The sequence below is a fragment of the Sinohyriopsis cumingii genome, chromosome 7, assembly GCF_028554795.1.
Source record: "Sinohyriopsis cumingii isolate HCF-2022 chromosome 7, ASM2855479v2, whole genome shotgun sequence".
Taxonomy (NCBI): Eukaryota; Metazoa; Mollusca; class Bivalvia; order Unionida; family Unionidae; genus Sinohyriopsis; species Sinohyriopsis cumingii.
In genome coordinates this window covers 128876790-128899732 of record NC_142967.1, presented here as the reverse complement: position 1 = coordinate 128899732, position 22943 = coordinate 128876790, and the positions used below count along the sequence as shown (strand labels likewise).

Sequence of the window (22943 nt, the reverse complement as noted above, 5' to 3'; positions counted from 1 at the left end):
TCCAATAAACTTTGTAACATGCCCGATCTTTCTTGGACTTTGATTTTGGGAGAAGGTACTTTGTGAGCAGCAGCTACTGCCACTAAATTGGAGGGTCCTGCCACTGGGGAAGTTCTTTTGGGGTCATCAACGAAGAAGTTCTTGGTGTGATCAACGTCTCCAAGTACTCTTCAGTTCTTGGTGTCATTAACAGAGAAGTGGATGAACGTGAGGCTGCCGGAGATGCAGTCACCGCCGTGGCAGGTCGTGGTTTGCGAGTGTAAGGTTGCGTCCTGGCCGAAGTGCCTCTCTTGCGACTAGTTTTCTTCTGTGGACTTTTCTTTTTCTGGGGACTTTTTCTCTGTTTCTTTTTCTGGGGGATTCTTTTCTTTTTCCGGGGTGGTGTCTGGTAAGAGGAGGGTCCTGCCACTGGAGAAGTTCTCCTTGGGGACCTGGTCTTTTTCTTTTTCTTCTTGGGGCTTCGTTGGACTTTTTTCTTGGGTATAACTTTGGGGGCATTAGGATCCCATCTTAAGAGAGAGCGAATGATGACCCCTCCTAGAGTACCGCTCCCTCCAGGTTTCAAAATGATTTGTTTTTTGGTTTGAGTGTCGATGCGGGGATCGGCCAGTTGGACCAAAGCGACTTTGTTTCGATCGAAAAAGCGTTTGGTTTGATGAGGAATCTGAATGATTCCTTGGAGTATTTGACGTTCCGTCACCGTGAACCATCGTAAGACTTCTTTGAGACTAGCTTCTAAGACACGAGCTCGTATTTGTGGATTTTTTTCTCGACTGATGCCATATAAGGCACGAATCAATTTGACGGGAAGATGCGACTGAAGGGACGACATGTTCAAACTGTGTGAGACAGACGAAAAAGGGTCTGATGTTTTTATAGATTTTTTATGTGGAGTGAAATTAATTCGAGGACGGAGACGTGTACAGGACAGGCCCTCCGTCTTGGCACCAGTGGTGAAACAAGTGGGTACGAAATCGCAAATCCTCGGGGGTTGTAGGTTTCAAATCGACGAGTAAATAGGCGTGTGGAGTTTGAGTGGCATCGTCGTACGCCTGAGTCAGCCAAGGCGTTCCTAACTGTTTGGCTAAGACTTGCACTTGCGATTTATCTCGAGGACTTTTAAACAAGACCACGTAATGCGCATTGAGACTGATGGTGCGATGGGCTTTACTTTGTTGAAACAAATTTTGGGTGATGTAAACGACACTGGCATTACGGTGATGCCCTTTGCGCGTGAAACACAGTTTAATTTCTTCTTCATCTTCTCCTAACATGTCGTCGAAAATGACCAAATGGGTTTGACGGAAGTCAGAGACGATGCCGTCGTCTTCTTTAGGAATGCCTTCCACAAACACGATGGAATCGCCTTGACTTTCTCGCAAGAGGCTGTACGCCGATTGCCACTCTTTATAACACCACACGATTCGCTGAGGTGGTCGATCGATCAAATGATGTTTATGTTCGATCAAACGTTTGACGAATTCGGTTTTGCCTGAACCGCTACGTCCAGCAATGAGCATGTTAAAGGGATGGCGAAGATACAAAGCCTCCCAACTGGCACGATCTAAGTGTTCGTCGATGACTTTGACAGTAGAGGAAGAGGGAGCAGAGACAGCAGAGGTAGCCATAGTGTGAGAAATGTCACTTGTGACACGAAAACAAACAAGACAAGAGTTTATATACTTTTTTCAGAACACGTTTATTGAATGTTTCAAACATGAATACGAAAGACAAAAATACATAAAAGCCAAAGGCTTAAGTACAAGGATAAAAGGCACATGATAACCATTAACGTGGAATAAAAACAAGTGTCTGTACAACATGTTTTGGGTAATGTTCTAACCAGTTCTATAGTAGGGGGTAAGGTCACACAAGTGTCCTCCCGAAAGGGTCTTTCAGGCCTGTCCATGACAGTCCCGTCCTGGGTGACGGGTTCTTCTTCTGGCATCGTCACTAACACGGATTGAAAAGTAACTTTTTTCCTTGAACAACTCTCGTGCATACTGGGCCACTTCTTGGGTCCAAGCCTCAAAATCCCATTCTTTCCAGGCACGGACATCTGTCCAATGGGGATGTAAGTCACAAGCTACACACACATCGTCATACACGTCTTGGGTAGCTAAAAGTTGACGAATCTTTTTTTCCTGTTGAGGTCGAGAAGTATCCAGATGAAAACGCAAGGCTTTGAGCAAAAGGAGTTTTTCGTGACTATTTAAGGCCATTGAGGTGGTAAGTACTGATCGTAAAGAGTCCACAAAGAATCGGCTGGTAAACGAAATCCCAGAAAACAAATCACTAAGACACACACCACTTGTCGACCCAAATTGAATGGATACAGTTCTTGTAATAATCGATGGTAATGATCCACGGTTTGAATGTGGTCATTGAGTTCCTTCCACGGAATCTGTTCAATGACATGTGACATAAGTCGTGGCATGGCAGCCTGTTTTTATATTCTCTTTTTTTCGGATGCAATACACGTACTTTCTAGCCAGAGATCTTCGTTCCCCAGTAGGGAATCTAAATCTTGCATACTGTAACCGAAACGTCAGAGTTTGTCTAGATGTTTCGTCTTCCACTAAGCAGATTCCACGTAACAAATGTTGGTAATCCTTTAACTTGTCTTCCTCAATGCGTTGCACTAGGTGAATGTCGAAGTAACCAAAATTATGAACATGTCGATCATTGGCGACCTCAAAGTTTTGAACAATGTCTGACCATTGAAACAATTTCTGACGAATCAGTTCTCTTATACCATTCAGGTACCAGTGGTTAAAGATCTGGTGATGTAACGGATGCAATTGTTCTTTACGTTTGACTTGTATTTTCACCAGCTCTCGGTAAATCCTTTCTCTCAACTCCTCAGGCAAGCCCAAAATGTTCTGTTGTAAAGTATCCATAAGTATATACACTGTTTTTGGAATCCTTGGGTGGTGGCCAATAGCCTCGTTTACCTTTGTGCCTGATGTAATATCCACTCATAATCAATCTTCTTGTACTTTGGAACAGAGCATAATTTAAAAACGGTTCAATAACTTTGCGTTTGCGTTTCACTTGTATTTTGATCAGTTCTCGGTAAATGCGTTCTCTCAACTCCACAGGCAAAGCACGAATGTTCTCTAGCAAAGTATCCATGAATAGGTCATACTAAATCCTCTTTTGTCTGACACAAGACATGTACTGTTTGCACAGACATGGTTTTAATTCATTGTTGAATCTAAATCGTTTAGTTACTAATTTACACGTTACAATTCGTTCAGAAGTTTCCTCTTTCACTAAGTCGACATTGCGTAAAAGATGTTGGTAATTCGTTAACTCTTCCTCTGGAATTCGATGCAGTACGTTTACAATGTAGTAGATAGAATCATCCAGAGCAAACCATTCCTTTTTAAAACCAGGGGGTCGTTGATCAATGTCTGTCCAATGGAACACTTTCAACTCAATCAGTCCTTGTATAGCATTCAGGTACCAGTGGTTCAAACACCGGTGACGTAACGGATGCAATTGTTCTTTACGTTTCACTTGTATTTTCACCAGCTCTCGGTAAATGCGTTCTCTCAACTCCACAGGCAAAGCACGAATGTTCTCTTGTAAAGTATCCATGAACAGATTATGGTAAGTTACTTCAATGTCTCGGTCCCGCTAAGGGTAAGTAATGACAATTCGGTGACCATCGAGCATGTTCTACGTAGGCCGAATCTTGCGGTTCCCAGTGGTGAAGTGACACACCGCAACTGAAGCACTTGACTTTATCTCCTTCGCCCAAGTAGAAAAATCCGGCTCTGGCTAATTCTTCGGGGGTCGGTCCTCCCAGATACTTAGGCCATTTTCCTTTGAACGAATGAAGACGATTTTCAAAGTCGCAGTATTCCGACAAACGCACAGGAAACGAATATTCGTCTTTCACAGGTTCGTTTCGATGAGGGTTAGGTGACATGAACAGGAGTTTGCTCAGGGCTGGATGACATCCGTAGGGAGGTAGACGTGAAGGTGAACATTCCCCTTTAAAACGAAACCCAGTAAAATGTCCAAGAGGACGAGCGGCATCACTTTCGCATCCCTCAGGTTTGACACGCACAGCATCACTTTCCATGATAGGGGTAGTGAGAACAAAGTTCCCATGATGCTTTACGGCATCGCTAAGGTCACAGCGTACAGCATCGTACCCATCGCAAGGCTCACAATCGCATTCCACTTCAGAAGCCTCACACTTTCTCTGAAAGTATTCATCTTGTTCGCTCGGTCTTGGTAGTCACAATGAACTATCGATCTTGCCTAGGGTTCCTTTTTCTATACAGACCAATACCGACGTGTCCATACGGTAAGGTGAAATGATTGGGAAGTCGCACTCGCTTCTGGTACACGATTTGATAGACTTTTTCCAAGGGCCGACTGACGATGTGATGAGTGGGTAAACGTACAATCTTGTTCGGTTGATAGGTGGTCACTTTAAAGTTTCCATCCTCTCCCGATTGCAAGGCTTCTTTCAATACCCCAAAGTTGACCACTCGACTGGTACGATAATTCAGAGTCAGTCCTTTCACTTTGCACGTCGTGTGCACTTCTCCTTGTTTCTCCCGGTATTCCTAGCCGTAATTTTTGGGACCGCCACTGACGAAATTTAGAATCTTGTCGTCGGGATGCTCGTCTGTCCAGGCTCCTAAACGGTCTCCTTCGATGTTAGGATGCTGTTGACTCGGGTGATGGATGTAAATGCAACTGTCCGTGTCAAAGTACAGGACGCATTCCCCTAACAGTTCTAAAGCTTCGTACAATTTTAAACGAGCATGAGCTGTCACGTAAGCCGCAATGATGACATTTCCAAAAGGGTCGTCTTGTACAAAGTCCAGATTTTCTTCGTAATTGACCAAGATCAAATCCTCGCGAACGACGTGTTTCATGTATTTGGTTTTGTCGTGAATCATCTGGAAGTAGCGGGAAGGTTCTGTCAAATATTCCGTCTTGGGTAAACACGGTCGTTGTGCCATTTTACCCCACAAGCAATTTAACATCACTTTGGCAAACGATCGCCTGCCTTCGTTTTTCTCGATTTGGTCTAAAGAGATGCCTTCTTGTTCATAGTATTTCTCTTTGAATTGTATTTGGTCTTCGGGAGTGTGACACCAGGAAGGATAGCCGCTGGCTTCTTGTTTCAGTTTCAAAAAGGCATCCACGTAGTCAGCGAAAATGCCTTTCTGACTGGGATCACCCTTGTGGTATTGTTGTGTCTTGGGAAAGTGGCAAATTTCGTACACTTCTAACAGTTGGTATCCCATGTCCAGAGCTTTGAACAATTCTACGCTGACCCAGGTTCCCGTCAAGGCACGTTCTTCCTGGCTGTGCTGACAAGGTTGGTCTTGGTTGCACGTTTCGGCACAAGTACGGCACAAGGGAAACATCAGTTTGCCTTGACAATGGTGAGGTAAGACGGGATGGTTTAGGTTCGTGGGAGGCAAAACTTTATACTTGATCAAGCCTTCGTATTGTCGAATGTTTTTCAGGTCGATGTGTTCCGTGAACAATTGCGGGTGCCCTACAGGAAAGCGACAATATTTGCACACGTAGGGATACAGCGAACACACGTCCAAGTATTTGATTTCTTCTCCTTTCTCTTCGTCGGCTTGGTACAGCAAACAGGTGGCATTGGTCCTTCCTCCGTACAAACTATCCCTCGGGTTCAGCGGGTCCATGAACTGGTAACTTTCCACGAGGCGTTTAAACTCGGGATCGGTTTTCATACGGTGATCGTACTCGTGTTCCCACATTTCCACCACTTGGTATCCTTCCTGTTCCAACTTTAGGCGCCGCTGACAAGTGTCCTGGTACAAGTCTTCCATGGTTCGTTGTAAAAACTGATTTTTAGTGCTACGGTCAGGGTAACAGACGGGACATCCGTGAAATAAGCAACCGTTAAACTCGTACACGATCTTGGGGTTTTCTAAGTCCCAGCCATCGACCGAATACGTTCCGATGGTCTTTTCGCCCCCTCCGTTGCGGGCATGCTGAATCCACTTGTCTTCCTTGTCACACAAGTAATGTAACCAGCGTAGGGCTTTGACCGAGTATTGACGTTTGACATAGTGGGTCGTTTGAGGGCTGATGACAGCCACGGTCTTTTCAGGCATGAATCGTTGTCGATACACTAAGGAACACGCTTTGGCAATGGTGCAAGCTTCTTTCAAAGGATCGACCCCTCCGTGTTCCATGAACAGTTCTCGAAATTTTCCACAGCAACGTCGTAAAATGTCCACGTCGGAACGACAATACTTTAGCATTTCTTCCTGAAAGTCGAAAGGGTCTGAGGCGTGAGCCTGGTACCAAGCGTAGAAAGCTTCTCGTTCGGTACACATGTTGTCGGGGTCGTAATAGTGAGCCTCAGGTAAATGGGGTAGAACGGCGTGTTGATTGGCTTCCGTATTGAAAAAGTGTGGAAAGTATCCTTTAGCCATTTCTGTCATTCCAAACGTTTTAGGCATTCGGCTCAAAGGCATGGCCAAATAGCTCATCGAATCTTTAAACTGTACTTGTCCCACTTGCATGAAAATGATCTTGGCTCCGTTCAAAGTCACTTCAGGACGCTCGGTGCCATGTTCCGTATAGTACCTCAAAAGAAACTGTCCATCGTATCCGGAGAAATTGTGAGCCATCACCGTGGCATGGCGATGACAATCTCCATGACGTTCGATGTCCTCTTGGCTCCACGTCTTGTCGACGGGGTCTAAAACCCATTGGGCAAAATCGGCTAACGTGTTCGGTCCCCGAAAGATTTTTTCACGCCCTCCATGAATCTTGTTGCAGTGAGGGCAATGACTGAAGATAGGTTCTTGAATGCACTTCTCGCACGCTCGATGAGCCACGCAGAAATTAGGAATGTGAATGCCGGTCTCTTGCATGCATTCAAAATCGAAAAAGATGAAATTGCCTTTCTTCTTGTGACCGTCCTCTTTCTCTGGTGGAGGTTGGTATTTTTGCACGTAGCATTGGTGTGGTGACAAATGTGACATTTTTTCTTTCCTCGACATACGTGTGCCTTGGCAGTATTGGTACATATGCCTTGTCCACACATAGGGCACAATCTCAGGAGTTGACAAGCACATTTCTGCTGTGAACCTTGCGTCTTCAAGTGTTGTTGGTAACAGGTAGAGCTGACAAACGTGCGCAGACAAGTTGAACAAGGCACTGGTTCTTCGCTCAGACAGGGTGGAGAGGCCAAACATCCTGGGCATTTCAATCCACAATGCTTGTGTTGCTCTCGATTATTAAAACCATAATCACATTTCTCACAGTAATAACTGTATGCCAGGAATGCAGTAATACTGGTAATGGTATCGAAATGGTCATCGTGATAATAAACATGAATGTATTTTCCGTCCTTAAAATCTTGGCCTCGAAACAACAGAGGCCCGCGCATTTCTTGAGGGTGCACTTTCAAGGTGTATCGTGGAGCTAGGGCATCTTGCAATTTTTGCATCTCAGGAATGCCACAGGGTATGTCTTTGGACAGTCCGGCTTGTTGTAACAGGAGTTCTGCTTCGTTTCGTTGTTTGGCTCGGTTCGATATTCGAATGTTCTCCCAGGTTCTTTTCCATTCTACCGTGTCGTTATTGTTGGCATAGGTTCGTCCCACCACGATGGCACGGGCTAAACACATCTGGTCTTGAGGGTTGTTAATTCAGACGAGACTTGTTTTGGTGTTGCGAAGGTCGTCCACCAATAACATCTTTTTGCGTCCAGTCCCTTGAGGAGGAGAGACGTGGGTCATGTCCAGTGTGGCTTTACCATCGGTGATGTCAAACTGATCATTAGATTGTTGTACGTGTTGAATCTTGTCCATGACTTTGGAAGCAGTCAATTCTGCATGGGTGCTAAACTCGATCCAAACAGGGGATTTCAAACCGTCGTGTTGTATGGAAAGTCTCAAGCGATCGTCTTCTTTGGGTTGACATTGTCGCTTGAGTGCGGTGAGCAAAGAATCCCACACCCCAGTGATAAACACTTCTGCTTTCTCTAACGGCACTTCAGCCTTGAAATCTTTAAACTTCACTGTGTATTTGTAAGCCGTGGTTCTAAATTTTCTAGAGGAGCGCTTTTCCGTCTCTCGAATGGAATAGCATTTTTCAGGGTTGACTAAGGGTGGTGAACTTGGTTTAGAGGGTTCGGATTCTGGTTCACTCATGTCCTCTTCAAAATCACTGGCATGAATTTGTGCCAAGATTTCAGCTCTGGTACGAGGCGATAGATCACGTTTCTGCCTCTTACTTTCTTCTTCTTTCTTCTCGAATGAATAGGATTGTTTCATCTTGAGTGCAAAACGTCAAATGACTCAAGTTTAAACACCACAGACTAATTTATAGTCATGGCAGACTAGCGTATATAAAAGGGTGTGTGTCTTGTCCTTTCACTATTCATTTCACTCTCAAGCCGAGCACAACGATGGAAGAGACTAGCCAAATCGAACGTTTCGTCAGAGCTTTGCGAGGGGTCATTAGAAAATTCTCTTCAGACCAGCCGACGGACTACTCTCCTTCCTTTCGAGATAAAAGTGAAGATACTTGCTATATCTGTCAGAAGAAAGGGCATTGGTCTTCAGAGTGTCCAGACCGTCAAAAAAGAAAAAAAACAGGGACTAAAAGAGACAAAAGTAAAGATACCTGTTATTATTGTCAAGAAAAAGGACACTGGTCTCCAGATTGCCCAAAAAAGAAACAAGAGGAGTCAGAAGAAAAGAGGAATTCTTCAGAAGAAGAGAGGGATTCTTCAGAGGAAGAGAGGAATTCTTCAGAGGAAGAGAGGAATTCTTCAGAGGAAGAAGAGGAAGAAAGAAGACAATTCTATTTACAAGAGGCAAGGAAACAGGAGAAGAAAAGAAGAAGGGAAGAAAATGAGGAGAAAGATAAGGAAAAGACGGTGAAGAAATTCAAAAAACAGAGAGACTAAACAAGGAAAAAAAGTCAATGAACTTTTTAAAGTGTTCTGTTGTGAATTGTGAATTGGATTGTAACAATGGATAAAAGAATAAATTAATGATATAAGGTAAGTGTCTTTGAGTTTTGATTTTAAAATAAGAAGCTACACTCATGCACTCATACAAAGACACGTACTATAGGGGTAAAATGGGTTGTTTTTTTTGGTTTTTTTTGAGTTATTGGCAAATTGAAAGGCTATCTCTTTTCGAGAAATATGGGTGGCCCTGAAAAGGGCTTTTTTTGGTGTAGGGGTGAGTTTAAGCAATCAACTTTAACTGCCTTAAGCCTTTGCCACGGCCATGGCCTACTTCTGGACTGCGTAATGTTGATGATGATTGGGTTGAAATCACTAAGGGTGGTACGGTAGGCTTAGTCACAGGGTTAACGTGTTTAGCTCGGGAAGGTCGTATTCTCTTCGGTCGTAATAAAGAAGTCTGATACATTTGTTTCAGACTTCTTAACTCCGCTAAAATGTCCAACAGTACCGTGACCGTTTGATTTTCACCCTCTTGTTTCTTTGCTGCTACTTCTTCTTGCTGTTGTTGCTGTTGTTTTTTTCTTACCTCTTCTTCTTGCTGCTGTTGCTGTAGGAGAAAAGCTTGTTCCGCTTCCTTTTGTCGTTGTATAAATTTCTCCAATTCTTCTTTCTGTCTCTGTCTAAAATTCTCCACTTGCGGTAATGAAGAAGGTAACGAAGGTTCCGGAACAAATTCTTGCGAGGTAAGAAAATCCACAAAATCCCAATTCACCTCTTCTGAAAGTAAGTCCGGGTTCCCTTGGGCAGTCTCCCCTGCTGATGCACCCCAATGGATCGTTTTCTGAGTTTCCGTCATGTTGAATCACTGTCGCATAGATTGACTGCACACAAGCACTAGCGAATCTATATAGACCACGTGACGTCACAGACTGCTCTCTTCAGATTGGATGCAGGCTGACTGAATTTTGTAACGCGTGTTCGGATTGGTGAATGAACTCAATCCGTTTCAATCCTTCCTCTACCTATAAATAAGCGCAGTTCACTGCATTGATTCACCTGTTCTCGTTGCTTCAAGATGTGGACCACAGTCGAATCATCCACCCTTGTGTCTTCCATGATGTTTAGGACGGACATACTCATGTATGTCCAGTCCAAGTGGACCATTGTCGACAAGTCAGACACTAGTCTGTGGATACAAAGAGTGTACGTAGAAAGACAAGGTTGCCTCAAGAGGACACTGATTTATGGCCCTCGAGTAAGACGCAGCTTGAGGACAAGAAGATGCCGCAGATGCCCTTTATGTTAAGGGATACATTAACATAAACCCAAAGGCCCTTTTCAGGGCCACCCATATTTCTCGAAAAGAGAATGACTTTCCATTGCCTACCCTTTTTGTTAAAAAATTTTATTTTAAAAATTTAAAAAAAAAAAAAAATCCCATATTCAATTCCCCTTGTCCCTAGACAGACCCAAACTCTATTGACCATGTTCAATTTCCCTTGTCCCTAGACAGACCCAAACTCTATTCCCATGTAATGCTAATTCCCCTTGTCCCTAGAGTTGCCCACGATTTTTCTCCATGTTAAATTTACATAGTCCCCAGAGTTGCCCAGGGGTGTCTGTAATGGTAATTCCCATTGTCCCTAGGGTGCCCCTATTCACTACCCACAGACTAAAGTTGTATGCTAATGCATTTGATCTGTGACCAGATTATGCAGTAACACCAATGAAAATCTGAAACAAGGAAAATGGACAGACACTGAAACTGAAATTTCCCATTGCTATTTATCTACAATTTACTAAATAGTAACATTATAGTTCATCCATCAATAATTACCCTGGTAGCCAATACATTTGAGGTCTTACATGAAAAAGAAAGAAGGCAACATGCAGTAAAATCATCTAATCCCTATATTCATTCACATGTACATTAATACAGTAACCCTGTTATGTCACAATATACATTTGCAATGTATAGCAATTAACATGGAAAGTTTACCAATAAATAAACAAACAGTTTTCCTACTTTCAATGGCACTGGTCAGAAAGGACCCTCTGAATAAGCTAGGATGTGTATAGCATGGTAGATTATAAGGTCATAATCCAAGTTTCCTCTGACCCTTGACACCCCATTTTTGATATTTGGACATTTATGTTGGGGTGTATGGTCAGAGTCCATTGCCTATTGAAAATTTGGAATCTGCCAACATCATTTTGGTGTCTGCATAGGGTTGCTGCTTATCAGCCAGCCTAGCAAAACTGAATGACCTTTCATAGAGATATACCTGCATGAAATTGACAGGAATATGGCTTATTTTCTCAGAAATTGCGAACATAGCATTTGTCATATCTTTAATCTTCTGACAGATGAGATGAAACTATAGCATTGTTGAAATTTGACCTGGATCTTGCCATTTGCATTCCTAGTCAGAGGCGTAGCTATGATATTTTGCGCCTGGGGATGAACTATAAAACTGGCGCCCCAGCCCCCTCCCCGTTTAATCACATTTTTGAATATTACCCTTGTTTACTTATTATAATGTAACGTTGTAAGCCTCATTTTGGCGCCCCTGTACCTTGGCGCCCGGGGACATATGTACCCCCCTGCCCCCACCAGCTACGCCTCTGTTCCAAGTCACATGACTACACAAATCTCACAACCTACATGCCAAATCCAATTTTCATGAGGCAATAATGGACTCTGACCCTACAACCCATCATAAATGTCCAAATATGAAAAATGGGGTGTCATGGGTCAGAGGAAACTTGGATGAATAGGGCCACAAACACAAATACTTAACAAATGTTATTTAACATAAACTTTAGGTCACAATGACCTTCTTTGGTTGTAGGATGTAGTATTAACAGAGATCCTATTATAAAGTTTAGTCACTCAAACATAAATGTAATAATGCACAGACAATGTAATGAATGACACCATAATAATAATAATAATATTAATAATAATAATGACCTTATTTAAATAGGATAACACAATTAGCTAAGAACTAATCTACCTTGAGGCCCTCATACAAAGAAATTTATTTATTTTAGCTGCATCTCTGAAGCCACTGGATATATTGAGTTTGGAAGAAGGAAATAGAGTGGGCATTTCTAATCTCAACTGGAATACTATTCCAGAGCAGAGTTCCAGAGAATTCAAAACTTTTTTAAATAACTCCTTATTTGGTTTAGGAATTTTATACTGTTTGGTAGACATGGATTGCAGGTGGGGAGTATTACCAGGTAGCCTATATTGGAATAGTGATTGTAAATATTCAGGAGCACTATTATGGGATATCCTGTACATTAATTTGTCTTTTCTCAAACAGATTTAGTCTTTAATAGGTAATATTTGTAACCTATCAGATAAATTTTCCTTGCTTTCTTTCTGGATTGATATTAGCCCAAATGCTCTTTTTTGAAGATGTGCCATGTTTTTATCATTTGAATTACCCCATACTGTATTACAGTAGTCTAAATAGGGTTGTATGTAACTGTTATAAAATGGTTTTCTATGCCTTTCAGGGAGAAAATGTCTTATCCTACTGAGAAGCCATAAACTTGAATTGACTTTTTTACTGATATGTTTGATATGTTCAGTCCATGATAGGTTATTATACCAGAACACCAAGTAGTCTATCATGACAGACCATTTGCAAATTTTTATCCTTCCATGTCAGACATAGTTCATCACTATCAAGATTTGTCTTTCTTTGCCATGTTGAGATAAGTAATATTTTAGTTTTACCAGTATTTACCACCATGCCATTGTATGTGCACCAGTTTTCCAGTTTGTTTAGTGCATTCTGTAAAGAAATTTAAAGTTCATGCTTTGTGTTTTGGATGTCTGACAATGTTGTGTCATCTGCATAGAGATCTGAAAATGATATTGAGTCTCTTAGTAAAAGTGGTAGGTCATTAATAAGTAAAATGAACAGTAATGGACCTAGAATTGAGCCTTGTGGTATTCCATATCTAATTGTTCCATGTTCAGACAGAACATTATTTATGTAAACATGTTGTGTTCTCTCACTTAAGTAAGAAGTAACCCATCTAATTGTTCTTTCATCACACTGGTAGATTTTCAGTTTCTTCAAAAGGATTTCATGATCCACCATGTCAAAAGCTTTCCTGAAATCTACAAATACAGATTTTATTATCTACCTTGGTCAAGTGCTTGAAGCCATCTATCAGTTAGGGAGATCAAGGCAGTCTCACAGGAATGTTTCTGTCTAAAGCCTGATTGATTAGGGTGTAACAGCAAGTGTTTGGTTAAATATGACATGAATGAGTCATGGACATGTTTTTCAATCAATTTTGACAAGTTTGGTAGTATTGAGATTGGTCGGTAGTTATCAGCATCATTCTTAGAACCAGATTTGTGAATAGGAGTTACTTTTGCAGTTTTCCATATTTTGGGGACTAATGAGGTTGCAATACTTAAATTAATTATGAATGTTATGCTATCTACAATAGTAGAGGCAGATGATTTAACAAGTCATGGACCAATCTGATCAAGTCCTGTAGCTTTCTTGGTATCAAGTTAACTGAGACATTTTTTAACAAAGTTTTTTTATACTGGTGGGATAGAGAAACATACTCCTTAGAGATTTTGCTGCTGCAGAACTTTTTCAGTTCATTAAAGTTGTTTTCTATCACTGGTTATTTTAACTTTGTGGTAATGTTGGCAAAAAAAATCATTGAAATCATTTGCAATGGCAGTTTCATCAGTGACAATGGTGTCATTTACCAGAAATGAGTGAATTTTATTTGTCTGATCTTTGTGGGTTCCTCCAGTGAATTCCTTGAAGACTTTCCAAATGGAGTTTGTGTTGCTCTTTTTGTTTTCAAGCAATGATTGATAATAAATTTTTTTAGCTTTTTTAATCATACTTGTTATTTTATTTCTCCATACTTTATATTGTGCATGACATCATGGAGATCTGCTGCAATATATTACATGTAGGTATTAATGAAATGCTTCATTTGATCAAGTGACAGGAAATTTTTATGTTACTTTTCTCAATATTCCATATTACACTTAAAATCAAGACAATCTTATGACTGATGATATCAAAAACTGCTTTTTCTTACACCCTGGAAAATGAGAACATATGTAGTAATCACATGCATTTGTGAGGAATATGATACTTAACCACTGGTGGCTTCATCTTTCTTCCTTCTTTGGTATATCAAACAGCTAACAACTGTAACAGGAACACTCAATACTGCCACAATGATGAAAATGATACCAACAAACGGTATATCTGCCTCATGGTTGACTCCTCCCTTATAATCTGCATTATCTGAAAAAACAATACAAAACTGTCAAGCTTGCCCATTAACCAATGTGTTATGTGGTTTTGATGACAAAATGAATGTTCCTGTTCCAGAATCTTGTAAATACCCTCCACACACACCAAAGCATGCATGTGTTATGATATGCAACTCCTCAAGTTCCTCTTGTAACCAGCATAGTCATTTTATACACAAGATTTGGATGGACCTTTCCAGGGAATGGTGTACTTCAATTGGACATTTAGTGGAATCTAGATGAACAGAATTTCTACTCCACAGTAAATGTCTGTATGGTCTCACAGCTGTCTGCAATAACCAATTTGTATATTTTAAGGCTAAGATGGCAGTCAGCTTCCAGTGAATGAAACCACTACTAAATATCCCCCTGCCTCAAAGTAAAGAACAGCAACAATCTCTACAGCCGATTATACAATATGCTTGCCTAGTAAACCAAGCAATGTTGAGGTTGTGACAATCCTAGTACTGTCAGAGGTATAATGCTACAGATATAACAAACCAATTTTATTTGACAGTCAATATGACAAGATTACTGCCATTTGTACTATGTAGTAGATTTAACAGTACTGTTAATAATAATAATAATAATAAATAATAATAATAATAATAATAACAATCACCTTATTTAAAGACAGTAACACAATTAGCTAATAACTAATCTACCTTGAGGCCCTCATACAAAGGAATTTATTTATTTAAGCTGCATCTCTGAAGCCACTGGATATACCAGGTTTGGAAGAAGGAAATAGAGCAAAGTTCGAGAGTACTGGAAACTTGTTTTAAATAATTCCTTATTTGGTTTGGGAACTTTATACTGTTTGGTAGACACAGATCGCAGGTGGAGAGTATTACCAGGTAGCCTATACTGGAATAGTGATTGTAAATATTCAGGAGCACTATTATTGGATATCCTGTGCATTAATTTGGTTTTTCTCAAACAGATTCGGTATTTAATAGGTTAACATTTTTTACTTACCAGCTAAAGTTTCACAGATGCATGTCTAGCAGCAACTACTATCTGAATTAATTGTCACATCTATTTTAAGATTAAAGTTTCAAAAAAACTATATTGACCATGCTTTTGCACCAATATCCAACTGAACAATTATATCTGCACTACATGTACAGTGAACAATTTCTTAACATATCAGAAACTCAACCATAGGCAGAGTTTGGTTTTGATCACCACACTAATCACTTTGTTAGTTTGAGTTATACTTAACCTGGACACAATACCACTGAGTTGCATGATGGATAGTGCTTTTGTAACTCATAAATTCACTACATTACTTTGTATATCAGACTGAATTATTAAATAGCATTTTCTGTAACACCTCACAACAAAATCACTTTTCTTATTAATCTTGGATTGTTCCTTTATTTGCATGTCACTAGACCTGTCATGAAATTTATGAATGTATTACCTTTTTTACCACACAGAATATAACATTTATCATATGTTGCATGGAGCTTTCTAAAGGGCTTTAATTATGATCTAATTTACAACTCTCTGTGCCAAGGAATTAGTTGGAATGGATAAGTTACCTCCCTTAGACCATCTGTCTCAAATAAAAACCTAAAATTGCATAAATTACAATCAGGAGCGGTGTAAATAGCCATGTCATCTGCATTTGGGTTGAAATCTTTAGTTTTCAAATTTTTAAAAAACATCTTGGCTTACATTACTGTTCTTAAAACAAAATAAGTACATACAAATACAAAATAGAAACAAATTTAATTCTATTACTTTTTTGTAACATTGAATAACTATGAATTTCTATTTTCTTCAACTGTTTGAAGTTCCTCACAAGTAGATGACCCTATACATATTTGGGGTTAGTCAGCCTATACATATTTGGGGTTAGTCAACCTGTACATATTTGGTTAGTCAGCCTTCACATATTTGGTGTCTTTCAGCCTATACATATTTGGTGTCAGTCAACCTATACATATTTGGTGTTAGTCAGCCTATACATATTTGGTGTTATTCACCCTATATATACATTTGGTATTAGTCAGCCTATACATATTTGGTGTTAGTCAGCCTTTACATATTTGGTGGTATTCACCCTATATATATATATATATATATATATATATATATATATATATATATATATATATATATATATATTTGCTATTAGTCAGCCTATACATATTTGGTGTTAGTCAGCCTACACATATTTGGTGCTAGTCAACCTATATACATTTGGTGTCAGTCAGCCTATACATATTTGGTGTTAATCAACCTATACATATCTGGTGCCAGTCAACCAATAATTATATCATATCAGTCAACCTATACATATTTGGAGTCAGTCAGCCTATACATATTGGGTGTCAGTCAGCGTATACATATTTGGTGGTAGCCTATACATATTTGGTGGTAGCCTATACATATTTGGTGTTAGCCAGCCTATACATATTTGGTGTTAGTCTGTCTATACATATTTCAGGTTAGTGAACACTGTATTGCACCAACAGTTCTTCAGAAATGGAGGAGGTGGGTTGAGGGAGATAGGAGGGTTTACAAGAAGATTTTACTTTTCCTCAGAAACATCTTTCATATTTAATTTTTGTGACATCCATGTCAATAATTTTTAACTTATTATGAGAATTAGAATTCGAAATAAAAGTGTCTCTTATTAAAATAACCATTGATTTTCCTCTTCACTTTTGCCATTTCTGATACTGACCCATATTTGGCAGGTCAAATGAACTTGAGTTTGCACCAATGGCCAGGCCTTACCAAATTTCAAGAGTATTGGATAGGGCTACCATATGACCCATGATAGTAGAAACTGAGCATTGTTTCTCTTCACAAAGGAGAAGGAACTCAGCCATTGAACTTGTAACGTTGCCCTGTTAGTAAGAGGGGTGGTTAATTGGATTTGGCTGGCGTTATCTAAAGGATGACCTCCCTCAATATTATAGCCCAGCGGGAGTGAAAGAAGAATAGAATTTCAACAGAGAACTGAGCGAGAATACTGTGGAGAAATAAACCAAAATGAGCCCCTTTGACAAGAAAATAGCAAATTTAATCAGAACAAATTAATAACAGCAATTCCAGTTCAAGTTAGATTATATCAATAGAATTTAGAAGGAGTGTCCAATTTGGATTTATTTCATCATCATAACAAGAGGTGAAAAGAGCGCAATGTCCACGATTGATTTGCATCACCTTCCTCTCTTGCCATATCAATATGTCCTAGTTCATCCTTCCTAAGCTCTATGTTTTGCCCCTTCATGGACTTTCTGGTCCTTTTATTCTGACCTCATCCTTCTTTTCCTTGGACTTCTGTCTTCTGACAGTCCCATCTCTCTCCCAGAAAGCTGTTCCTTATTGCTGTTCTCTTTCAGAACTTGTGCATCCTAACACTAAAACCTGTCTATCTTTTTACAGGATAGCCACCTGGTCCCTTTTTTGTTTAGCAAGGAAAGCACTATTCTCTTTAGACTTCCACGATGTCGACTACTTTTCCTCTTCCAGGAAATTTTCAGACAAAAGAATTTCGACTAAGGTTGTCACTTTAAAGTCTTATTGCTTCTAAAGTGTACGCCTTAATTTATTCTGCCCAATCATGGGCAGCAGTCCCTAATTTTTCCCAAAGAAATAATTCCTTTCATCAGGTTTAGACAGCTCAGAATCTGTGAATGACAGCGCATAACAATTGCCCTTTGAAAAAATGATAAGTGGATATAGGTTCCTACCAAGCGGTTAGGGTTGGTAGCTCAAATGTTTACTTTCTAAGGACCAGGTTAAGATACCCAGGTCAATTTCAATGAGTTGGAATTCTGCCCCTTTGAAGATTACACTGACATGTGGGGAGATGAACAATGAAAGGTCAAAGTGACCCTTCACAAAGACTTTTCTGGCTTAAATGGGATAAAATTGTAATGCTCAATGCATTCAACTTTAAAGTTCACTCCAATTCAAAATTCGACACTTCACAGAGCTTATGGGGGCACTGTACATATATTATGAACTTCTAAAAGAGTAACAGGTGTAAGATGACGTTCCTTACATTTACAACATACACACTGATGAGAATGTTGGCATACCTCTATGTTCCTTTCATGTACTGTGGCTGAAATTTCTTTGGATATTGTACTTATGGTAACTGTATATCATCTAAGCAAACAGCTAACTAAAATAATAGCTTCATTCCACTCAAAATCAGCCTAAATTTGTCTAAAGTACACTATCTTTAGCAGTTATTAAAATATGTATATGGAATTTTGCCAGACTAAACAATACTAACTTCTGAAAGTGCAATGAATGAATTATCAAAAAAATAAAATGTATAAAAATGTTATCAGCTCTTTTTGTAAAATGTATCTGATATCCAGGAAGGGAAAATGACTAAGCAAAGCGAGGAGTTTTTTGCTTGATACACATCTGAAGGCCAAGCTATAACCCATGTTTCACCCATCAATCGTACACCAAAATAAAGGGAATAAAAAGTTATTTTAACAAGACCTAATACATACAAGATGTTTTTTAAATAGCCAGAATAACCAGTGAGGAAAACCAGGGAAATTCTTTGTCTTTAAAAATCAAACCTATCCAAAATACAAAACTTTAGAGCACCACCTATGTCAGGACAGATAGGATTGGCAAATTATTTACTACTCAAATCACAAAAGATTCTCCATTTACCTTCATTTACTTTTAGCTGTAGTCTGGACTGAATGGTGCATGTGACAACTTTGCTTGAAAACTGGTCTTTGTGGAGCAATCATTTGAGATGAGCCAAGTGCAAGGGTGGAGAATCTGTGGGCTATTGTTTAGGAGAGAGTGTGTTGTGTTGTTACATGAGGTCCATACTCTGGGTAATGTCCAGGGATTGTCCACCACCAGATCAAGAAGATCAAACCATAATCACTGAGGCCACAGAAAGGCCATCAAAATGAGCTGAGAAGTGAAGTTTCTGACCTTGTGCACTACATGTGGAATCATCTGGAAGGGAGTAAATGAAGGGATCCTGAAAACGTCTACTGCTCAGTACTTTTGTCAATGACTGTGAAAATGTAAAAGGGAAGTTTTTTCTTTAACCTTGAAGCACTCAAATCCATGAAAGGAGTCCCCAACAATTGGAACAATGAATCTGCTATGAATTGGTGTAGGGACCATTCCATGACAACTATCTTCCCTTAACCTTGACAGACTGTCTGCCGAAATACATGTATCATTTTTGCTGGGAATGTAGCAACAAAGAAGGTTCCAAACCTCCATGCAAGCACATGTGTGCCTCCTTGTCTCGTGAAGTATGCTACCACTGTGCTGTCGGAGGAGACCATCATGCAGCAACATTTTAGTTTGTAAACTCATGCCTGAAGGGCTAAGAACACTTCCCTTATTTCCAAATTGTTGATGTTGAGAACAGATACTTCCCAGGACCATGAACACTGAAGAATAAGCCCTTCTGACTCAAGAAAAATATGTATGAACTGGTTTCTGGGGTCTGCATGAGGACTCTGGCCACAAAACCAGTCATGATTTGTCAATCAAATCAGATGATGGCAAAAATATGAACATGAGAAATTGGAGCATTCAGAAGATCCCCATGTAGGTTCCAGACCACCAAAAGGAGAAACTGGAGAGGATGCAAGTTCAGTCTCTTTACTAAGTGAACCAGGTTCAATGCAGAGTCCAGGGTCTCCAACAGAGAAAGAGAAAGATGAGCAGACAATGTGGTCTTGGCTCTCAGAGCCTCCAACAAGGACAGAATCGTGTCTACTTTGTCCTCAGAGATTTGGACTAATCTTCTGTTGTGAGGAAATTCATTCCTATACAGACAAAATCTCAAGACATAAATTTCTCCAGGTTAAAAGACCCAGTCTGGTCAATTTGGAACAACAGTAAAACAGATCGAGACTGAAGGATTGGTATACCTAGTGACCTTAAATGGGCTGCAACTAATCCCCTGACCCAATAAATACTATGGATGCAGAGGCTTTAATCGGATGAATGGTGAATCTTGAAATCTGAAGATTTCCCTATCTAAGCAAAACTTCCTGTGTGGAGGAAAGTTAGGATGTAAAGCTATGTATCCTAAAGATCGATAGGGACTGCCCATTCATCAGGTCTTATGGCATTTTTGACTAAGGCTGGTCTTCATCTTGAAAGATTCCTGCAGCAGAAATCTGTTTACGGAGGAAAGGTCACTAATCAGGCAAAACTTTCTACCATTCTTTGATACCAGGAAAATCTGGTCTTTGTGCATGCTTCATTTGGCAAAGTGTACCGGACATTTAGACTTTCAGCAACCTCTCCCATAGTGAAATTCATTGAAAGTGAATGTCAATTTCATGTACTTTTCTATCTTAATTACATAAATTACTTTAATTTTCAATTTATATCGCTTAATATCCCCAGTCAAGTGGCCTATAGTGACTTAAGAGTCATTATTGTTCTCACAGTGCTGATCTGATCTGTGAGCCAAATTTTACACATTTTCAGAGCAGATAATCTACAACAGATGATGTGTGATATGAAAGATTGTGCATGACCTGGCTGCCAAATGCTTAACAGATCAATTCACATTAAAATTTTTGTGGTCAGCATCTTGACGTCATGCCTGTTCAATTCCTATTGACCCTATACTGTCCCACCATGTTAAATTCTCCTTGACCCTATAAATATTTTGACCCTATAAATTTGCTTGCCCATATAAATTTTTCCACCATTTTCTCCATATAAAATGATATGACCATACAGTATCACTTAACTAACCCATTTATGCTACAAGGAATCCTCATTAATTTCATTAAATAGCTCCTTGGCATTCAATGCTACATTGTGAACTAGACTTTACAACCTGGGACTACATTCATCTTTATTTAAATGTAAATGGCATGCAATGAGCCAAATTGTGTAATCTAACAAACTCCAGTTACTCCATCAAGTCATTCCAATGTCATCCATAGTTCACCATCCTAACCACACTACAACTTTCAATTTCAAACACACATCATTTGAACTGGTCCAAACCTCACTCACAAAGGAGCAAAGGTCAGTCCATTCTTCTACCTCTAATGCCCTCCTCCTAGTAAAAAAAAGAAGCTGACTGAATCTCTCTTTTTGTAGCAGTTTCCTAAACTCCTGGAGTACAGAAATTTGATAGGTGGCAACCTGATTATTTTTGGAGATATAAATTTTCACTTTGTCTGTCCTGAAAGTCAATACACATCAAAACTCCTGGATTCTTTTCACATTTTGAACCTCGGTTAGTTAGCCAACCCACCAATAAACACAGTCACATGTTAGGCTAGATTCTTCAATGACCTGATGATAATATTCTTCAGTCTTAATTGCATTCCTATGAACTTGTATCAGATCACCTCTACATTGGATGCCATCTCACCATTTCAGTCTGTAACCCTGCATCTGTTTTCTGCTAAGAGAAACCTACTTATGATAAATAGAACCAAACTAATGTGTGACATCAAAGCAAACCATACATCATTTTGTTTTTGTAATTTTATGTAATGTAATCTTGTTGTTGTATGGTTTTATGTATTAATCTAATATTGTAAAGAGCTTAGAGCTTGTAAAGATTAGGTGCTGTACTAAGTCCACATTATTATTATTATTATTATTATTATTAGCATTAATATTAATATTAGTATTATTAAAACCAGAATTACAAATAGATAAGCTCTCTTGGCCTTCAGGTTAGGTGAGTTAAAAATGGAGATAATGCTTTTCATGTTCATGTGTTAGGCTAGCATTTGTTTTGTCACACTACAACATAAACTACAACACAAACTACAACATATCCCTCCATATTTTTTTAGGAATACATTACTCTATGAGACAACAATTCATGAAATCTTTTCCAAAATACAATCAATGGCCCCAGGAATAAAATTCTCATAAAAAACCTGGCTTAATCCTTGCATTGCTTTGATCCAAAGTGAGCTAAAAGTTATACACTTACCTCCTTGTATCACCTTTATTCTTGTTGAAGTCTTGTTTGGAGGCTGCATACCAGTGATGGTAGCATCACATGCCCATATGTCACCATTATTACCTTGTGAAATATTAGCAATGGACAAGGTAAAACTGCTTCCATTGCATGATGGACTCATGTTATATGTTCTATATACTTCTGGCATTGTGTAAAATTTACAGTTTGTTGTATCTATCGCAAAGCCTTGACTATCATTATTCAAATACCAGTTTATGAATTCTGGATTTTTTGACCCAGTGTAGTCACAACGTAAATTTATTGTCTCTCCTTCTTTCACTGATACTTCTAGACTTGGGCTCAAGCTCACACTGTTCCAATCTGTAACAAAAACATAATATTACTTAGAACGAAATACTTTCAAGCTAATCACAAGATTAATCCTCCTTTAATTCTAAGCTATCATACCAACTGTCATTGTATCTAATCACCTAATCAAGATATAGGACAAAAGGGCTGCCCTATGCTGACTTTCACCAGATCACATCACACCAGCAAATGGTTGGAATGCCAAAGCTTATATTTCACTCTACACTCCTCAGACTGCTTCTATATTTTTTTTTCTTTTTACATTTTTGCACACTCTATGAAACCGCTCTGGTGGCCTAGTGGTTAGAGTGTCCGCCTCGGATGCGGGAGGTCGTGGGTTCAATCCCTGGCCGAGTCATACCAAAGACTTACAAAAATGGTACTAACAGCTGCCTCACT

General features: G+C 39.5%; 1 protein-coding gene across 1 annotated transcript in view; it reads right to left on the bottom strand.

The window, feature by feature from the left end:
• The window catches only part of LOC149796106 (uncharacterized), a 37011-nt gene extending 14643 nt beyond the window's left edge, over positions 1-22368 (bottom strand). Inside the window, exons 1-2 of the mRNA XM_089964191.1 lie at positions 22206-22368; positions 14103-14252 (exon numbers count right to left, since the gene is read on the bottom strand). Of these exons, the coding sequence (XP_089820317.1) occupies positions 14103-14252; positions 22206-22356 (301 nt within the window). The 5' untranslated portion in view covers positions 22357-22368. The remainder of the gene's footprint in view (positions 1-14102; positions 14253-22205) is intronic.
• Between the last annotated feature and the right edge of the window lie 575 nt (positions 22369-22943).